At 48.6% G+C, this 14342-nt stretch overlaps 1 protein-coding gene across 3 annotated transcripts in view; it reads left to right on the top strand.

The window, feature by feature from the left end:
* Positions 1-14342, top strand: part of GGT1 (gamma-glutamyltransferase 1) — a 45621-nt gene that overhangs the window by 19693 nt on the left and 11586 nt on the right. For all 3 annotated transcript variants that reach the window (XM_067549996.1, XM_067549995.1, XM_067549997.1), the window contains exons 2-9: positions 1877-2056; positions 3083-3210; positions 3478-3567; positions 9226-9418; positions 9915-10072; positions 11699-11848; positions 12494-12630; positions 13326-13513. In XM_067549996.1, coding sequence (XP_067406097.1) covers positions 1881-2056; positions 3083-3210; positions 3478-3567; positions 9226-9418; positions 9915-10072; positions 11699-11848; positions 12494-12630; positions 13326-13513 — 1220 coding nt within the window. In that variant the 5' untranslated portion in view covers positions 1877-1880. The remainder of the gene's footprint in view (positions 1-1876; positions 2057-3082; positions 3211-3477; positions 3568-9225; positions 9419-9914; positions 10073-11698; positions 11849-12493; positions 12631-13325; positions 13514-14342) is intronic.

The raw sequence follows: 14342 nt of genomic DNA, 5'->3' as shown, positions 1-14342 counted from the left end.
AGACACCTGTGAGTACTCTGCATGTTGTACCACTTAGGCAGAATTCGAGGTGGGGTCAAGATAGTTGCATACAACATTGGCTGCATTTCCATGCTTCACAGTGTATACCAACTGCCTTCTAAATATAGAAAGTTAATGGGAAGGACTCTCTGGCTGAGTGTGCATGTATCTAATGAGTGGGTTGTGTCTATATTGGCATGTTGCCTCTGAAACTGTCTTTAATGGGACAACATAGCTCATAATGTCACGATTGAAGATTTGTGTAATGCACATCTATGGCTACCCCATGATCTTGCACAGAGGGAGTACAGCTATTGATTCCTTGGGCAACCTTAAGTCTTCCACAAATGACAATAGCTGGAGACAGTTTAAATGTAATTGTATCTTTGAATTGCTCTGATTCCAGAATTTGAAAACACAATGTTTCTCCTGTGAAGCCAGTGCCAGACATTGATAACCTTAACTTCAGTTTAAATCACGTTCTGTACCTGGGGCTTTTCCTGCTCGTTTTTAGCGCTATAAAGTTTTCATGAGAAAATTACTGGTGCCTCTTCTATGTGGAACTACTGACTTGCTACAGTGTAAAGTAGATTTTATCTTAGATGCTCCCTGTGTTAATTACTATATCTGGGCCTGCTCCTTTTGAAGATGTGTTGATGCAGCTCTAGCAAAACTGTTTACTGGCTTAAAATCTTAATAAAAGCAGCTGGGTTTGAAGGGCTCAGTGTTTGTAAACTGGGGCAATAGGGATGCTATATTAGTGGTAAATAGAATTATCTAGGCTGAGGGGGTGTATTGCACAGAAAGTAGGCCTGTTACCAGATGAGGAGGGAGAATTCAATAACTGTTCTAAAATGGTAGACTCACTGACCTGATCATTGAAATTGATGCAAAACCAAAGGCTACAGGGCACAGCAAAGTAGAAATAGAATCAACAGAATAAACCTGTTAATGAAAAATAAATCTAGGGTAGGGAATACTAGGAATTGCTGCAGATCAATAGGCCAGGGAAGTTAGCTAATTGATTTACTGAGCTACTGGCAATTACTTTTGAAAAGCCACAGAGACCTGGTTTAAAAACAAGAACTGGGGGAGGAATCAAATACACAGACTTTCTGTGTGGGGAAAAGGAGGAAAAAAGAGTAATCCTGGGAACTGCCATTTGGTCTCTAGTAAAAATACTGAATCAGATCTGGAGAGAGAGAATGTTTGTTTCCAGTATTCTCCGCCCACTTTCATGAGCAGTCAGCTGCTGGAGACCTGCCCCTGCCAGACAGTGATGAGCATTTTAATTTTGATCAAATCACAAACAGATAAATGAAAGGGCACACAGGGATGTAATAGAGCTGGAGTCGGGCAAAACATTTGATATGGCTTCTTAAAGTTAGCTGAGACTGGGTGGCATCTGAGCTTGACCCTCTGACATTGACTCTTCCTCTCACAGTATTGCAAGAACAGGCGTGCCCAGTGATTTTGTTATCCTTTTGGCACGCGGGTGAGTTTCAAAGTCAAAACGGGTAATTAGACACCCAGTTTCTAACTAAAGGCAATGAGAGTTACCCTTGGTGCCTTTGAAAAGCTCCCACCTTAGTTAGCTTCCCTCCCTTCCAAACTGAGTAGCCTGGTCTCCGGTTTTTCTGAATGGTGTGTGCTCCTTTGGTCTCCTTCAGTTGTTCTTCCCTGGACCTCCTCTGCTTCAATAGGGCATCGAGAGAGGAGACAACTGGTCAGAAAGCAGAGCTTGAAACTGGAGAGATGGAAATGAATGTCCATGCTATTCGAAAACAGGCTTCCGCAAGCAGCCCTCTGCTGCCATGTTCAGCGAACACCAGTAGGCCCTGTGCGATAGGCCTGCTCACAGTGTCTTTCTCCACAGAAAGATGAAGAAGCGCAATTTGACGGTTGGGATTCTGACTGGGCTTCTGATGGGCCTGGCCCTTTTCTTGGGGCTCTTCTTTGGACTGCGCTCTGCCCCGCTGCCCCCAGCGCAGGACGTACATCTCTACAAGAAAGCAGCCGTGGCCACAGATGCTGGGCAATGCTCCATAATTGGAAGGTATCTCTCCTTACTCAAGTTAATGCATTCTCTTCGCTGCTGTGACAAAGTCTAGGACCCAAACGGTTCCATTTTCTCTCACTCAGGAGCTGCTCTGCTAATTCTCTGCCTGTGGGGCACACATGCTCTGTACTCCCTCCTTAAGGTCAGGATGGCAAAACTAAGGAGTCTTGCAATGATTGGTTTGCTCCCCATGCTTGAGAAACGTTGCTGCTGGCAATCTAAGCCAAGTACAGTCGGTTTAGATTGCACAGTGATGGGGACTGTGTAAACGACTGAAATAAACTTTTCAAGCTGCTTTTAAAATCCATTTGTTGACGTGCTCAGGACTAGACACAAGGGCTGAAGGTTTTTTCAGTCTCCACGGGGATTTCAGTGGCCAATTTCCACTCTAAATTTAACTGGGAACTGGACATCTAAATGCCATAGGCAGCTCTGAGAAACCTGAACAGGGTTTCCAAGCTGATCTTAATGCAGATCTGTCCAGCCTACATCAGCAGCAGATGCTTAGGAGTAGATGATGCCACCAAGGATGAGCTGGATTGTCTTCAGGCTTCTTTCCTGTGAGACTGCACCAGGGGGCATCTTTTTGTCATCTTGAATAAAATACTGATATGGCTACTACATACTGCTTCCCTCCTGCCTCCGTGCTGAAGCAGGCAACCCCTTGAGAGCCTGTGAGCAGCACGCTGGAAGAAGGGGTGCCAGCTGTGATGGGAAGCTAAAATTGTCTTATAATGTTCAGCCACTAGGTGATGCCATGTGTAACATACAGTGCCTTGTCTGAACTGCTGACCTCAAAGCAGGCAGTGCGTTAAGTACCTCTTAGACAGAACACATCTCTTGTATCGCTCTATGATGGAAGCTATGTAGCCAGTCCAAATCGGGTACAAAAGCCTCACTTGTCAGTAGCAGCCCTGCAACCTACCACGTACAAAGAGTATATGACAGTGGTCAGGAAAGTGCTAGAAAAGAGGCTGCTGGGCTGTTGCTGGACTATAATTTTGTTCTTCTTTGTCTGTGCAGGGATATCCTTCAGAAAGGAGGGTCTTCCGTGGATGCTGCAATTGCAGCTCTGCTCTGTGTGGGCCTCATGAATCCTCACAGCATGGGAATTGGAGGGGGTCTCTTCCTCACCATCTACAGCAACACAGGTAAGAGGGTCAGTAGTAAATGATGGGCAGAACTGCCCTTGAGACATGGCTCTGCCTAAGGCTGTTACTTATATCCTAGCACAGTGCAGGTGTGATAGACATCGTGCCTGACCAACCCAGATGGGGTGTCCTCAGGCAACCCAACCAAGCAGGAGTTAGTTCTCAGTGCTGTAGGACTCCAGTTCAGATGTTCAGTAACACACAGCCAGTGTGCTGTGCACCTAGAGTGAAGAGCTGATGCAATCCTTACTCCTTGTGTCTTTAAAGGGAAAGTAGAAGTCATTAATGCAAGAGAGGTGGCTCCAAAAAATGCATCCCTGGGCATGTTTGGGAATAACACAGAACTCTCCCTGAAAGGTAAGGAGATGTCAGATGGTGCTGTCATGTTGATTCCAGTAAGTGGATCCTTGGCCTGTTCAGACCTTTAGCTACTGTTGCAATATCTCTGGATTCAAAGCACTTCTAACTACTCTGCGTCTTGTAGCTGGAGTTGGTCCTACCTAGCCACCTAGGATTCTGACCTTCTCAATTTTCCCAGAAATCTCCTCTACCTCCTGCTGATTGCTGTTGTGTATCTTCACTTGTCTAAGAGATCAGACAGTACTATTCCCATGTCTCGTCCATGACAGTCAGCCGCAACAGTACCCACTGTCTCATTCATACGAAGAATAATGTAGAAACTCAATCTTCATACACAATAGTTAAGGGGTCATATTTTGTATTGCCATGAACAGCATAACATCTGCCACTTTCCTCCCCATGCTCTGGTAGACAAGAGTCCCTTCCTTTGAGATCTCTCAAATGCTTGTGTTACTGTGAGAGCCATAATTTGACAGTCTTATTAATGGTGGTCCATCTGGAGACCTAGAGGGTCCAGAGGAGAGGCAGAAATTATTCTGAATGGAAACAGAACCACATCAAAAAAGACCATGAAACACCTAAACCAACTGACTTCCCAGAATGCTTTGAGGGACCTAGGAAAGCAAATTCTCTTGCTGGGGCACATCTGTGGAAAGGGAAAAGCCTCTGAGGGGAAAACTGGTATCCAGGAAACATGTTACAATTTGGGGAGGTGCCAGTAAAAATGGGGCTGTCTACATGAGGTTTAAGTCATGGCACCAAATCATAGATTGAGATCCCAGCTGCATGGATTATTTGTACAATGCCTTGTGTCCACCAACCCTCATGGTGGATTGGAAACCATAAGACGCTTCATCAGTTCAGCTAGCTCTGGTGACTCTATCTTATGCTGCTGAGGCTCATAGTGAGTAAATAATCCAAAAACTCTTGCTACCAGCCATGTTGCTGGACATGATAGGGTAGATGCTTCAAGAATTCCACAACATGGACAGGGGTGGATGTACCAAAACAGCTCCGTCAAACAGCACAGATGGGCTGAACTGTTGCAAAGACAAGAGACGCAGCCGACCATTTCATGCAGGCTATTTCCATGCAACAGCTTCCTTGCTAAATGAAGATTAGAGGCAACATTTTTCAGACTAATAGCTTATTTACCCAAAAATGCAATTTGGGTTCAACCAAAACTGTCTGTGAATTCAGGCTGAATTAACAAGTAGTTTCAGCTTTAAAAGAAATCTAAATGCTTCAATTTCACACTTCTGAAATGAAATATTTTGACTTAATACTAAAGTTAATCCAGCTACACTAAAGTAAACACACAAACAAAATGGGGGGAAAAAAAACAAATGTTTTGGATTGAATGAAATGTTTTCTTCAAAAACAAAACTTTATTTTGTCTTGTTTTATCATTTTGGTGAAAAATTAAACTTCCAGTTTGGAAGAAAACAATTCCCCCCCCCCCCCCCCCCCCCCATTATTTGCTCAGCTCTAGTGAAGACATGGCCATGGAGGGGTCTCCTTCACTTCTTCGAGTGATTGCTTACGTCCCTTCCACTATAAGTGAGCGCACGCCACAGTGCACAGTTCCCGGAACTTTTTTCCCCTTAGCAGACCCCGTAGGGCCGGTTCTGGTGCCCTCTGGAGTCCCATGTGCATGCCGTGGTATATGAGGCACTGCCGGCCCTATGTCTCCTCAGTCCCTTCTTTCCGCCTGTGATGGTTGCTGGAACTAGCCTTGCTTTCTGCAAGTACTATTCCCCTTGTTTGAACTCTTTGTTATTCGAAGTACTTTAGTTAGTTTTAAGTAGTTGTTAAGTAGTGTTAAGTGTAGTTAGATTAAAAAGTCCCTGAGGGACTTAGAGCGGCCGGGCCATGCCCCGGTCGCCTGGATTTAAGCTGTGTGCCTCTTGCGGAAAGGCTTTCCTGCTCAGCGACCCATGATTGGTGCCTTAAGTGCCAGGAGGAAGAGCACAGGAAAGATAAATGTAAGATCTGCAGGGCTTTTAAACCGCGGACTCTGAAGGATCGAGAGATCCGGTTAAAAGCCCTGCTTATGGAGGCAGCGCTCTGCCTGGCGTCGGAGCCGTCCCACTCCACCTTGGCACCGAGCATGACCTCGGCGCAGAGCACACTGCCAGCACCGGGCTCGACTCAGCACTGAGCAACATCCCCGGTGCTGACGAAGAAGAGACAGCGCGCGGAGCACGGACACTCCCCTGCACCGTTGGTACAGGCAGGGTCGAGTGCGGAGATGCACCGGCCACGGCCCGTTGAGTCTTCTCCGGTGCCTTCATCTCTGAGCAGGGAGCCTCCCCGGACTCCTGGGAGTGGGAGAGTGCCGCTGCCGACGCCGTCGACACTGGAGGCTTTTCAGGCAGCAAGAGCCTTGTTGGCCTTGCCTACGCCACTTCCGCCTCCCCCCTCCATTGAGGGCAGTGGAGATCCCTGGTAGGGGGAGGAAGATCTCCCGCCAGACGGCCACCAGGGGTAGAGCGAGGACGCTCCCCTAGCAGTCGCTCCAGGTTGGCGTCATCGAGCCGGCCTGCTTCGACTCAGGATGCGGAGTCTCCCTCTTGGCGCCAACGTGGGTCCCCAGCACCGGAGGCAGCGCAGAGCAAGAGGCGGCACCGGTCGAGGTCTGCCAGGCGGCGTTCAGACACCTCCTGCTCCAGATCCCCGGCACTGAGGAGTTCGCCTGCACCGAGGCGGCACAGAACCCAGTCACCATCAGAGGGCTCAGCTCCGATGGGTTCGCCTGCACTGAGGCGGCATGGAACCTGGTCGCCATACGAAGACCCTGCACTGCACAGTCCCAGAGGCGGAACCCAGTTGCCGGAGTCAGGCTCGGCGCTGCAGAGTTTGGAGTGGCGCCAGTCTCTATCACCAAGGGGCAAGTGGCACTGCAAGTCCTTGGTACCAAGACAGCGCTCCGGTTCTGAGAGCTCTTCGGAGCGTGCCTCTGTCTGTCGGCACCGCTTGCAGCGATGGAGGCGGTCCCCGTTGTCCTCCACGTCGGAGGTGTCGAGAGGACGGTCCCCAGCACAGCATGGCACCCGGGACCAAGGACAGGCACAGCACCGCCTGTCTAGTGGCTCGGGGTCCCATAGGGGCGACAGTCGTTGGGACAGCCTGCGCCCCCACAAGGCATCAGAGCAGGTGGCACAGTCAGCCCTGGTTTGGCCCCAGGGACAATGGCTGCAACAATGGCCTTATTAGGCCCTATGGGACATCCAGATGGGATTGGGGCCCCAATCCATCCTGTCAGCGGGGGTGCAGTTCGGGCCAATAGACACCGCTCTCGGATGAGGATTTGGACCCCATGGAGGGCCCCTCTCCGGGTGCATCTCTTCGGCAGGCAGGGGAACACCCGCAGGACGTGCCTCGGCAGTCCTCTTCCTCCTCCCTGGACGAGGCAGTCTCCTAGGACTACATGGCGCCACTGGAGGATTTCAGGGCACACCAGGAGGTGCTCAAGAGGGTGGCCTCTAACTTGGGGATGGAGGTCAAGGAGTTAGTGGAGGCCGATGATACCCTCTTCAATGTGCTGGCGGTGGCTGCCCCAGCGAGGGTGATCCTACCAGTCCTTGATAGGGTCCTCAAAATTGTTAAGGCCCTGTGGCAAAGCCCTTCCTCGGTTGTCCCTATGTCGAAGGTGGCTGAGAAGAAGTATTATGTCCCAGCCGAAGGGTTCGAATATCTGTTCACTCACCCAGCTCTGGGAACCCTGGTGGTAGATGCAGCCAACCAGCGGGATAGGCAAGGTCAGCCTGGTTCCACTCCCAAGAGCAAAGACAACAAAAAGTTGGATTTGTTTGGGAGAAAAATGTATTCCATGGCAGCCCTGCAGTTCAGGACTGCCAACCATCAAGCCCTCCTGGGGAGATATAATTTTAATTTGTGGGACTCCCTCAGGTGGTTTGCTGAGGCCTTGCCCCAGGACTAGGCCGCAGACTTCACCACCATCTTGGAGGAAGGAATCACGGTGGCTAGGGCAGCGCTCCAAACATCCAGTGATGCTGCTGACTCGGCAGGTAGGGCCATAACCTCCGCCATCTCCATGAGGAGGTGCTCGTGGCTGCAATCCTCAGGCCTGTCCTAGGAGGTGCAGCAATCAATCCAGGACTTCCCCTTCAATGGGTCGGCCCTCTGCTCCGATCAGCCTCTCGCCTCTGCAGGTGATCCTGGAGTTACCTGCTCCAGCTAAAGCTCCAGGGTCTGGCACTGGCCTCGTTGAACTTGGCTGCCATTTTGGCCTTCCATCAGCTGCTAGAGGGGAGATCCCTGTTCTCCCATCCCATGACAGGTTCCTCAAGGAGGTGGAGAGGCTATATCCGCAGGTCCGTGATCTGGTGCCTCCCTGGGATCTCAAGCTAGTCCTCTTGAGACTCACAGGGCCCCCCTTTGAACCCATGGCTTCATGTCCTCTGTTCATGCTTTCATGGAAGGTAGCCTTCCTGGTGGCCATTACCTCAGCTAGGAGGTTCTCCGAAATTAGGGCCTTGACCTTGGAACCCCATTATACAGTGTTCTTTAATGATAAGGTGCAGTTGAGGCCACACCCAGCCTTCCTGCCCAAGGTGGTTTCCCAATTTCATTGTAACCAAGATATTTTTCTCCCCGTGTTTTTCCCAAACCGCACAGTTTGGAGGAGAAGGGGAGATGGCATTGGCTGGAAGTGAGATAAGCCTTGGCCTTCTACATCGAGCGTACAAAGCCGATCCGGAAATCAACACAGCTCTTTGTTGCAGTGGCAGACTGGATGAAAGGCTCACGTGTCTCCACCCAGCGCATCTCCTCGTGGATTACATCATGCATCAAGTTCTGCTACGAGCAGGCGAAGGTGCCGCTTCTGGGAACCATCACAGCACACTCAACCAGCACTCAAGCCTTGCCTACAGCCTTCCCGGAGGGAGTGCCCCTGCAGGACATCTGCAAAGCTGCTACCTGGTCGTCGGTGCATACCTTCACATCCCACTATGCCATCGTCCAGCAGGCGAGAGAGGACGTGGGATTCGGCAGAGCCATGCTGAGGGCAGCTCACCAGTAACTCCTACCCATCTCCAAGGTATGGCTTGTTAGTCACCTATGGTGGAATGAACATAAGCAATCACTCAAAGAAGAAAACAAGGTTACTTACCAGTAACTGACGTTCTTCGAGATGTGTTGCTCATGTCCGTTCCACAACCCAGCCCCCTGTCCCTGCTGCCGGAGTTGGCAGAAAGAAGGGACTGAGGGGGCGTAGGGCTGGCAGTGCCTCGTATACCGCGGCATGTGCGCGGGACTCCATGGGACCCCAGAGCCGGTCCTACAGGATCTGCTAAGGGGAAAAAGTTCCGGAACCGTGCATAGTGGCGTGCACTCACCTATAATGCAATGGACGTGAGCAGCACATCTCGAAGAGCATCAGTCACTGGTAAGTAACCTTATTTTCTTGTTCAGGAAACGGGTATACTTAAAGACAACTCTGTCTTTGCTCTTACTCATAGGTGCTGGAACTAAGGTCCCATACCCCTGACTTAAAGTGGTTTCCATCATATACAGGGTTTACAGTTTGGTTCAGTGGCTCTCAGAATCCCCACTGTACACCTGCTATATACCCTGCTTTTGCTTAGCGTTTGCTACCCAATGGCTTAATGTATTCCCTGTCTGCTCCAGGGGGCCTGTCCATTGCAGTTCCAGGAGAAATTCGTGGCTATGAAATGGCTCATAAACGGCATGGCAAGTTGGCATGGAATAGCCTGTTTCTGCCCAACATCAAGCTGGCGAGAGAGGGGTTCCCAATTGGGAAAGCCCTGGCAGCAGCCATCAAGTCAAAAGAGAAGGCGATTGAAAGCAACCCCTCGCTGTGGTACGTAGCACTTTGGGTCCTGCAGCTGTGCTATTCTATCTGCCCCTGCTTGGGCTAGCAGCAAGCTTTGAACTCAGGAACTTCAGAACCAGCAGCATGAGCCTCTGCCATTTGAGCTCATGGACAAGCCCCATTGCTTGCTGCTGTAGTAGTTTTGATCTCTTATGTGAAGCAGCTATTAGTCTGTTGGACAAAAAAGGAAGAGCCACTCTCTGCTAGAGTAGGCTAAACTAAGTAAGTGCAGAGTGATTCTTTTGTTTAATTCTGAGGCAGGAGTTCCTTTTGTATGTTGTTCAGGGAGCATGCATGGCATTAATATCTTAGTACTTGTGTCGGGGGGACCACATGAATAGCATGTCTTCTAACTCAGCAGTCCTGGTTTTCTCTTGGAAGCTGTTAGCCAAAATACACTGTGCAATTCAAAGCCAAAGATATCTATGCTGAAGCTCAATGTCAGAGCTGATTCTCTCACTCTCTCTTTTCCTTTCCTTTCCAGTGAAGTGTTCTGCAGAGAAGGAAAGATCCTACACGAGGGGGATATCATCAAGATGCCCAAATTAGCAAACACCTATGAGACTTTAGCCAATGAGGGAGCAGATGCCTTTTACACAGGGAGCCTGGCACAGCAAATTGTCAAAGACATCAGGGATGCAGGTGAGAAACCAGGGGCTTGAGTATCTTTTTTTTAAATATAAAACCAGACACCTCACACTTACCCATCAAGAAGAGCTGAGGAAGCTCAACTTCCAGGGCTGAAAATCTTCGCTGTGGTATCAAGTCTCTGATCTAGTAAAACTTCTTATGGCCAAAGAAAGTGAAACCCATAAGCAGTTGGCTGAAGTTGAGTCATTGGTTATAAATCAGTAGTGGCAGCGCAGTTACCCAAAGGGGGTGATCTATGCAATGATTTAGTGCCTTAATGGAGAGAAACAATTTTATTGAGAGAGTTTTTTGTGCCAGATTACATTTAATCTTGGGGGAGCAGTTAAAAAGTGTAGGCTCTTTCCCCACCCTCCGCATTCAATAAATAACCTTTAAGTGAAATCTCTGGTCCAAACATTTGTTGCTTTTGTTGCTGATCTTGCCATAGCAGATCAGGGGTCTGCTGTCTAGTCTAAGATCCAACCTCTGATGACAGTTTATACCTAAAAACAGAGGCCCATGCCATGTGAACTTAATTTGTTCTGTCTGTGGGAGTGGATCTCTTACCCTCTGTAGGCCACTAGATGGTGACAGAAGCACAGGCTTAGTTAGTACATGGTACATAGCTTCAGAATTCACAGAAAGGTAGGGATCCACCTATTGTGCTTGTCCTCCTGAAGTAGTCAATTCCTCTAGCTGACTATTTGCTGGTTTTGTTTTTTAAGTCATTCCTTCAACTAGTTTTAAATGCTCTGATTCTTTACATCACTGAGTGCCCCCCTGTTCTTGTATTATGGGATATTGATCCCCAGCTTATAGTAGCGCTCCTCATCAGATCTCAAAGCACTTTAAAAAGGAGATCAGTGTTGTTATCCCCATGGTACAGATGGGGAAATTGAGGCACAGAAGGGGTAAAAAGGATGGCTTGGTTTTGACAATGTCTGTATAATAGAAGCCACCAATGTCTTCTGTCTTACCCTTCCTGTGCTAAATCTAACCATCTTCATTGCCCCTCTCAGGAGATCTTTCCGTCTTCACCGTATTTTTCTTAAGATGTAATACGCTGTGGATGCAATCCCCCAGAAGCAGGGAGGGTAGAGAAAGATAATCCCCATTCACACAGTGTTAACCTCCACTTTCCTTCACCACACTCTGAAAACCGTGCCTCACTTCCTTTCCAATGAGGCTGGAAACAGACAGCACCTCCAACCCCTGCACTTGGGAGTGAGGGTGGGAGCACAAAGCAACTGCCTCCACCACCAGCATTCTTCCTTGTTGTAAAACACAAGGATTCCTTGGCTCACGCTGCTCCCACAGTGAGAGAAGCAAATGACCAGGACTCTGGCTGGTCTAAGTCAGTCCAACTTCACCAAAGGGTGATGCAGATTTTTGCCAGCTGAGGATCTGGCCCCAAGTCAGAAAGAGCTAAACACATCTCCAGTCACACCACCCCTTGCTCTGCTCTCCTTACCTCGGTTCATCTGTGGACTCTCACTGCACCGATTGCAATAATGGTGAGTCCACTGCATTCCCATCACTGGCAGTCACCGCAAGAATGGGGAGGGGCAGTATAGGTTCTTCCTCCTATTGGAGATCATGTAAACCCAGAGCCACATATGGCTTTTCTCTCTGTTCTAGGGGGCATCATTTCAATGGAGGACCTAAGAGACTATAGTCCAATCCTGAGTGAAAACCCTTTAAACATCACGATTGGGGAGTTCACCATGTACACACCCAGTGCCCCCTTGAGTGGCCCGGTGCTAGCACTCATCCTCAACATACTGAAAGGTAAGAGCAAGCATCAGCGAGCGACACAGTTACAGGCAATAGCAGCCTGGAGATTTCCAGAGACAGTTGTTGTTCAGTTGACTGGCTCTGCCACAGTGATCCGGGTTGGTAAACAGCAGCAGGCTGTTAGCAGGACACATCATACATCTCGGAATCAGCCCTCCAGTTCTATAAATGTAGGGATATGACCTGAGCATATGAAAGAACGGGTGTGAGAATGAAAAGGATTCTCCTGAAGGGTGTCCTCTGGTACCTGCATGTGTGGGAATTAAATGGACACCAACTTATAAGTGACACCTCTTCTTGAAACTTGCTTACCTGCCGTTCTTGCAAGTAACACCGAAGGTCACTCTAACAGAGACTAGAGGACGTATCCTCCTCTCGGTGTACACAGCGCTCTGGATTGTCAGTTGCCTGGTTTTTCCCAAGTGGGCCTTTTGCGGAGCAATACCAGAGAAGGAAAAAAATAAATGTGACTGTCAGATCCTGTTGGGGCTCAGAGACTGGCGCAGAACCTGCCTCTGAGTCTCTTTTCTTGAAACGATTAGATTTCAAGTTAGTCACCTTTCAGTGTTAGTTCCTGTTTGCCACCCACTGGCCATGTGCTTTCAGATGTGCTCACAATGTGCTGTTTACTATTGCCAGGATTTAATTTCTCCAGTGACAGCATCAAGACCCTGGAGAAAAAGGGTCTGACTTACCACCGCATTGTGGAAGCCTTCCGCTTCGCGTATGCCAAGAGGACTTTACTGGGAGACCCAGGATTTGTCAACATTACTGAGGTAAATAGCAGAGAAGACACTGTTCCCTGGTCTAAAAGCAAGATCTCTCTGCTTGTCCAAAGCAGCATCAAAGCGGAGTGGACTGGCTTACAACCGCTGACAGGGGACCCCACAGATTGCCAAGGCCACTTCAGAATTCTGTTTGCCATCAGCAAATTGATGAAACGCAGATCTGAATCCAAATGTAAAGCCACATGTTACCACTGAACCATGGGTAACCTGCCAGGGATACAAAAAGGAATTTCCCATGGTGTTTGCGGGTGGCGTGCAGTCATTAGTTTGCCAGTAGAATTTACAAAAAATATGGGGGGGAGAAAAAAAAAACCCAGATAATATTTTGCACTTTTGTAGCATGTTAGCTGTTCAAAGCGCTGTACAAACAATAACCAACTGTGAAATAAGGCTAACCCCACTCATCTGCCTGCCTCACAGGGGACAGGCCTCAGGGACATTAGTGTCGGTGTGTAGAGTGTTCTCTTTATGAACACTTGAAATGCTGGCCTTACAGCATGGGTCCAGCTTTTTCTGTAAGGAACAAAGGATTTCAGGCAATGGAAAGCCAGTGGCTTCCTTGCTGGATTCCCCTGGTTTTCAAGGTCTGATGTGACCATTTCACATTGGTTCCAGCTATCTAGAATTGCATCTTTAATTGAAATTTACTGGTAGCATTGAGCTGAATTTCTCTCTCCTAACAGGTGATCAGCAACATGACCTCTGAGTTCTTTGCAGATAGTCTACGGGGAAAAATCACTGACAACACAAGCCATGCAGTCGACTACTATGAGCCAGAGTACTACTCTCCAGATAATGCCGGTACATCCCATCTCTCCGTTGTGGCTGATGATGGCAGTGCTGTGTCCGCCACCAGCACCATCAACCAATAGTATGAGTTCAGACGTTACTTCCATGTAGGGCTCTGCCGTCTTCATAGTGGTTCTGTGGTTGGTATAAACATCAATGGACTGGTATCTCCATAGTGGGTTAGTTGTTGGTAGAGGAATTGCTGACTGGAACTCCCTTTACTAGGTCTCTGTGGGACTACTCTCCTCTTACTGGAGCATGGAGTCATACAGATGCCACTGTACTGGTAGGACTGGGACTGGACTTCTAGATTCTGTGTTCTTCTCTGGTCTAGTCCTGCCAGGGGCTGAGCACCCTCAACAGCCATTGAAATCCATGGGAACTGAGGGAACTTTACAGGTCAGGCCCTTAATGCTGACTCCCACGCACTTGAGTAGGGCACACAAAATATGACTCGGGGCACCCATTATGCTGGGTTCAAGCCCACCTTCGTTTAATTTTGCAATGACTTTCCGACCCTGCTTTAACATCAGGGAATCCCCTACTGCACACAAGCACCTCTTTTCAATGAACATTTCCTTATTTCTTTCTCTCCTTCTGTCTTGGGAAGTCATAACAAGAAAGTCTAGTTACTGCAGCCGTTCAACCCATTATCAGCACACTGGGTATTGCACTGTCACTGTCTATTAAGATAGCTCTCTAGTAAACAGAGGCTTTATCTTTAATTACCAGACTGCACCCAGCACAGACTTTCCTCCCCTGAATGTGAATTCATCTGGTGAGGTCAAAATCCAACCTGTAAAAATGCAAAGTGACAAGTGCTGTGGTACACTGAATGAATTGGGTGTGACACACTAGTGGGTTATAAAGGTGATTCCAGTTTATCCAGTTACTGAGCGATTTAATCAATG

Source organism: Emydura macquarii, unplaced genomic scaffold, assembly GCF_026122565.2.
Source record: "Emydura macquarii macquarii isolate MOO-44397 ecotype Brisbane River unplaced genomic scaffold, CSIRO-AGI_Emac_v2 contig_1254, whole genome shotgun sequence".
NCBI lineage: Eukaryota > Metazoa > Chordata > Testudines > Chelidae > Emydura > Emydura macquarii.
The sequence above is the reverse complement of the archived record's forward strand: the minus strand, read 5'-3'. Positions and strand labels throughout refer to the sequence as shown.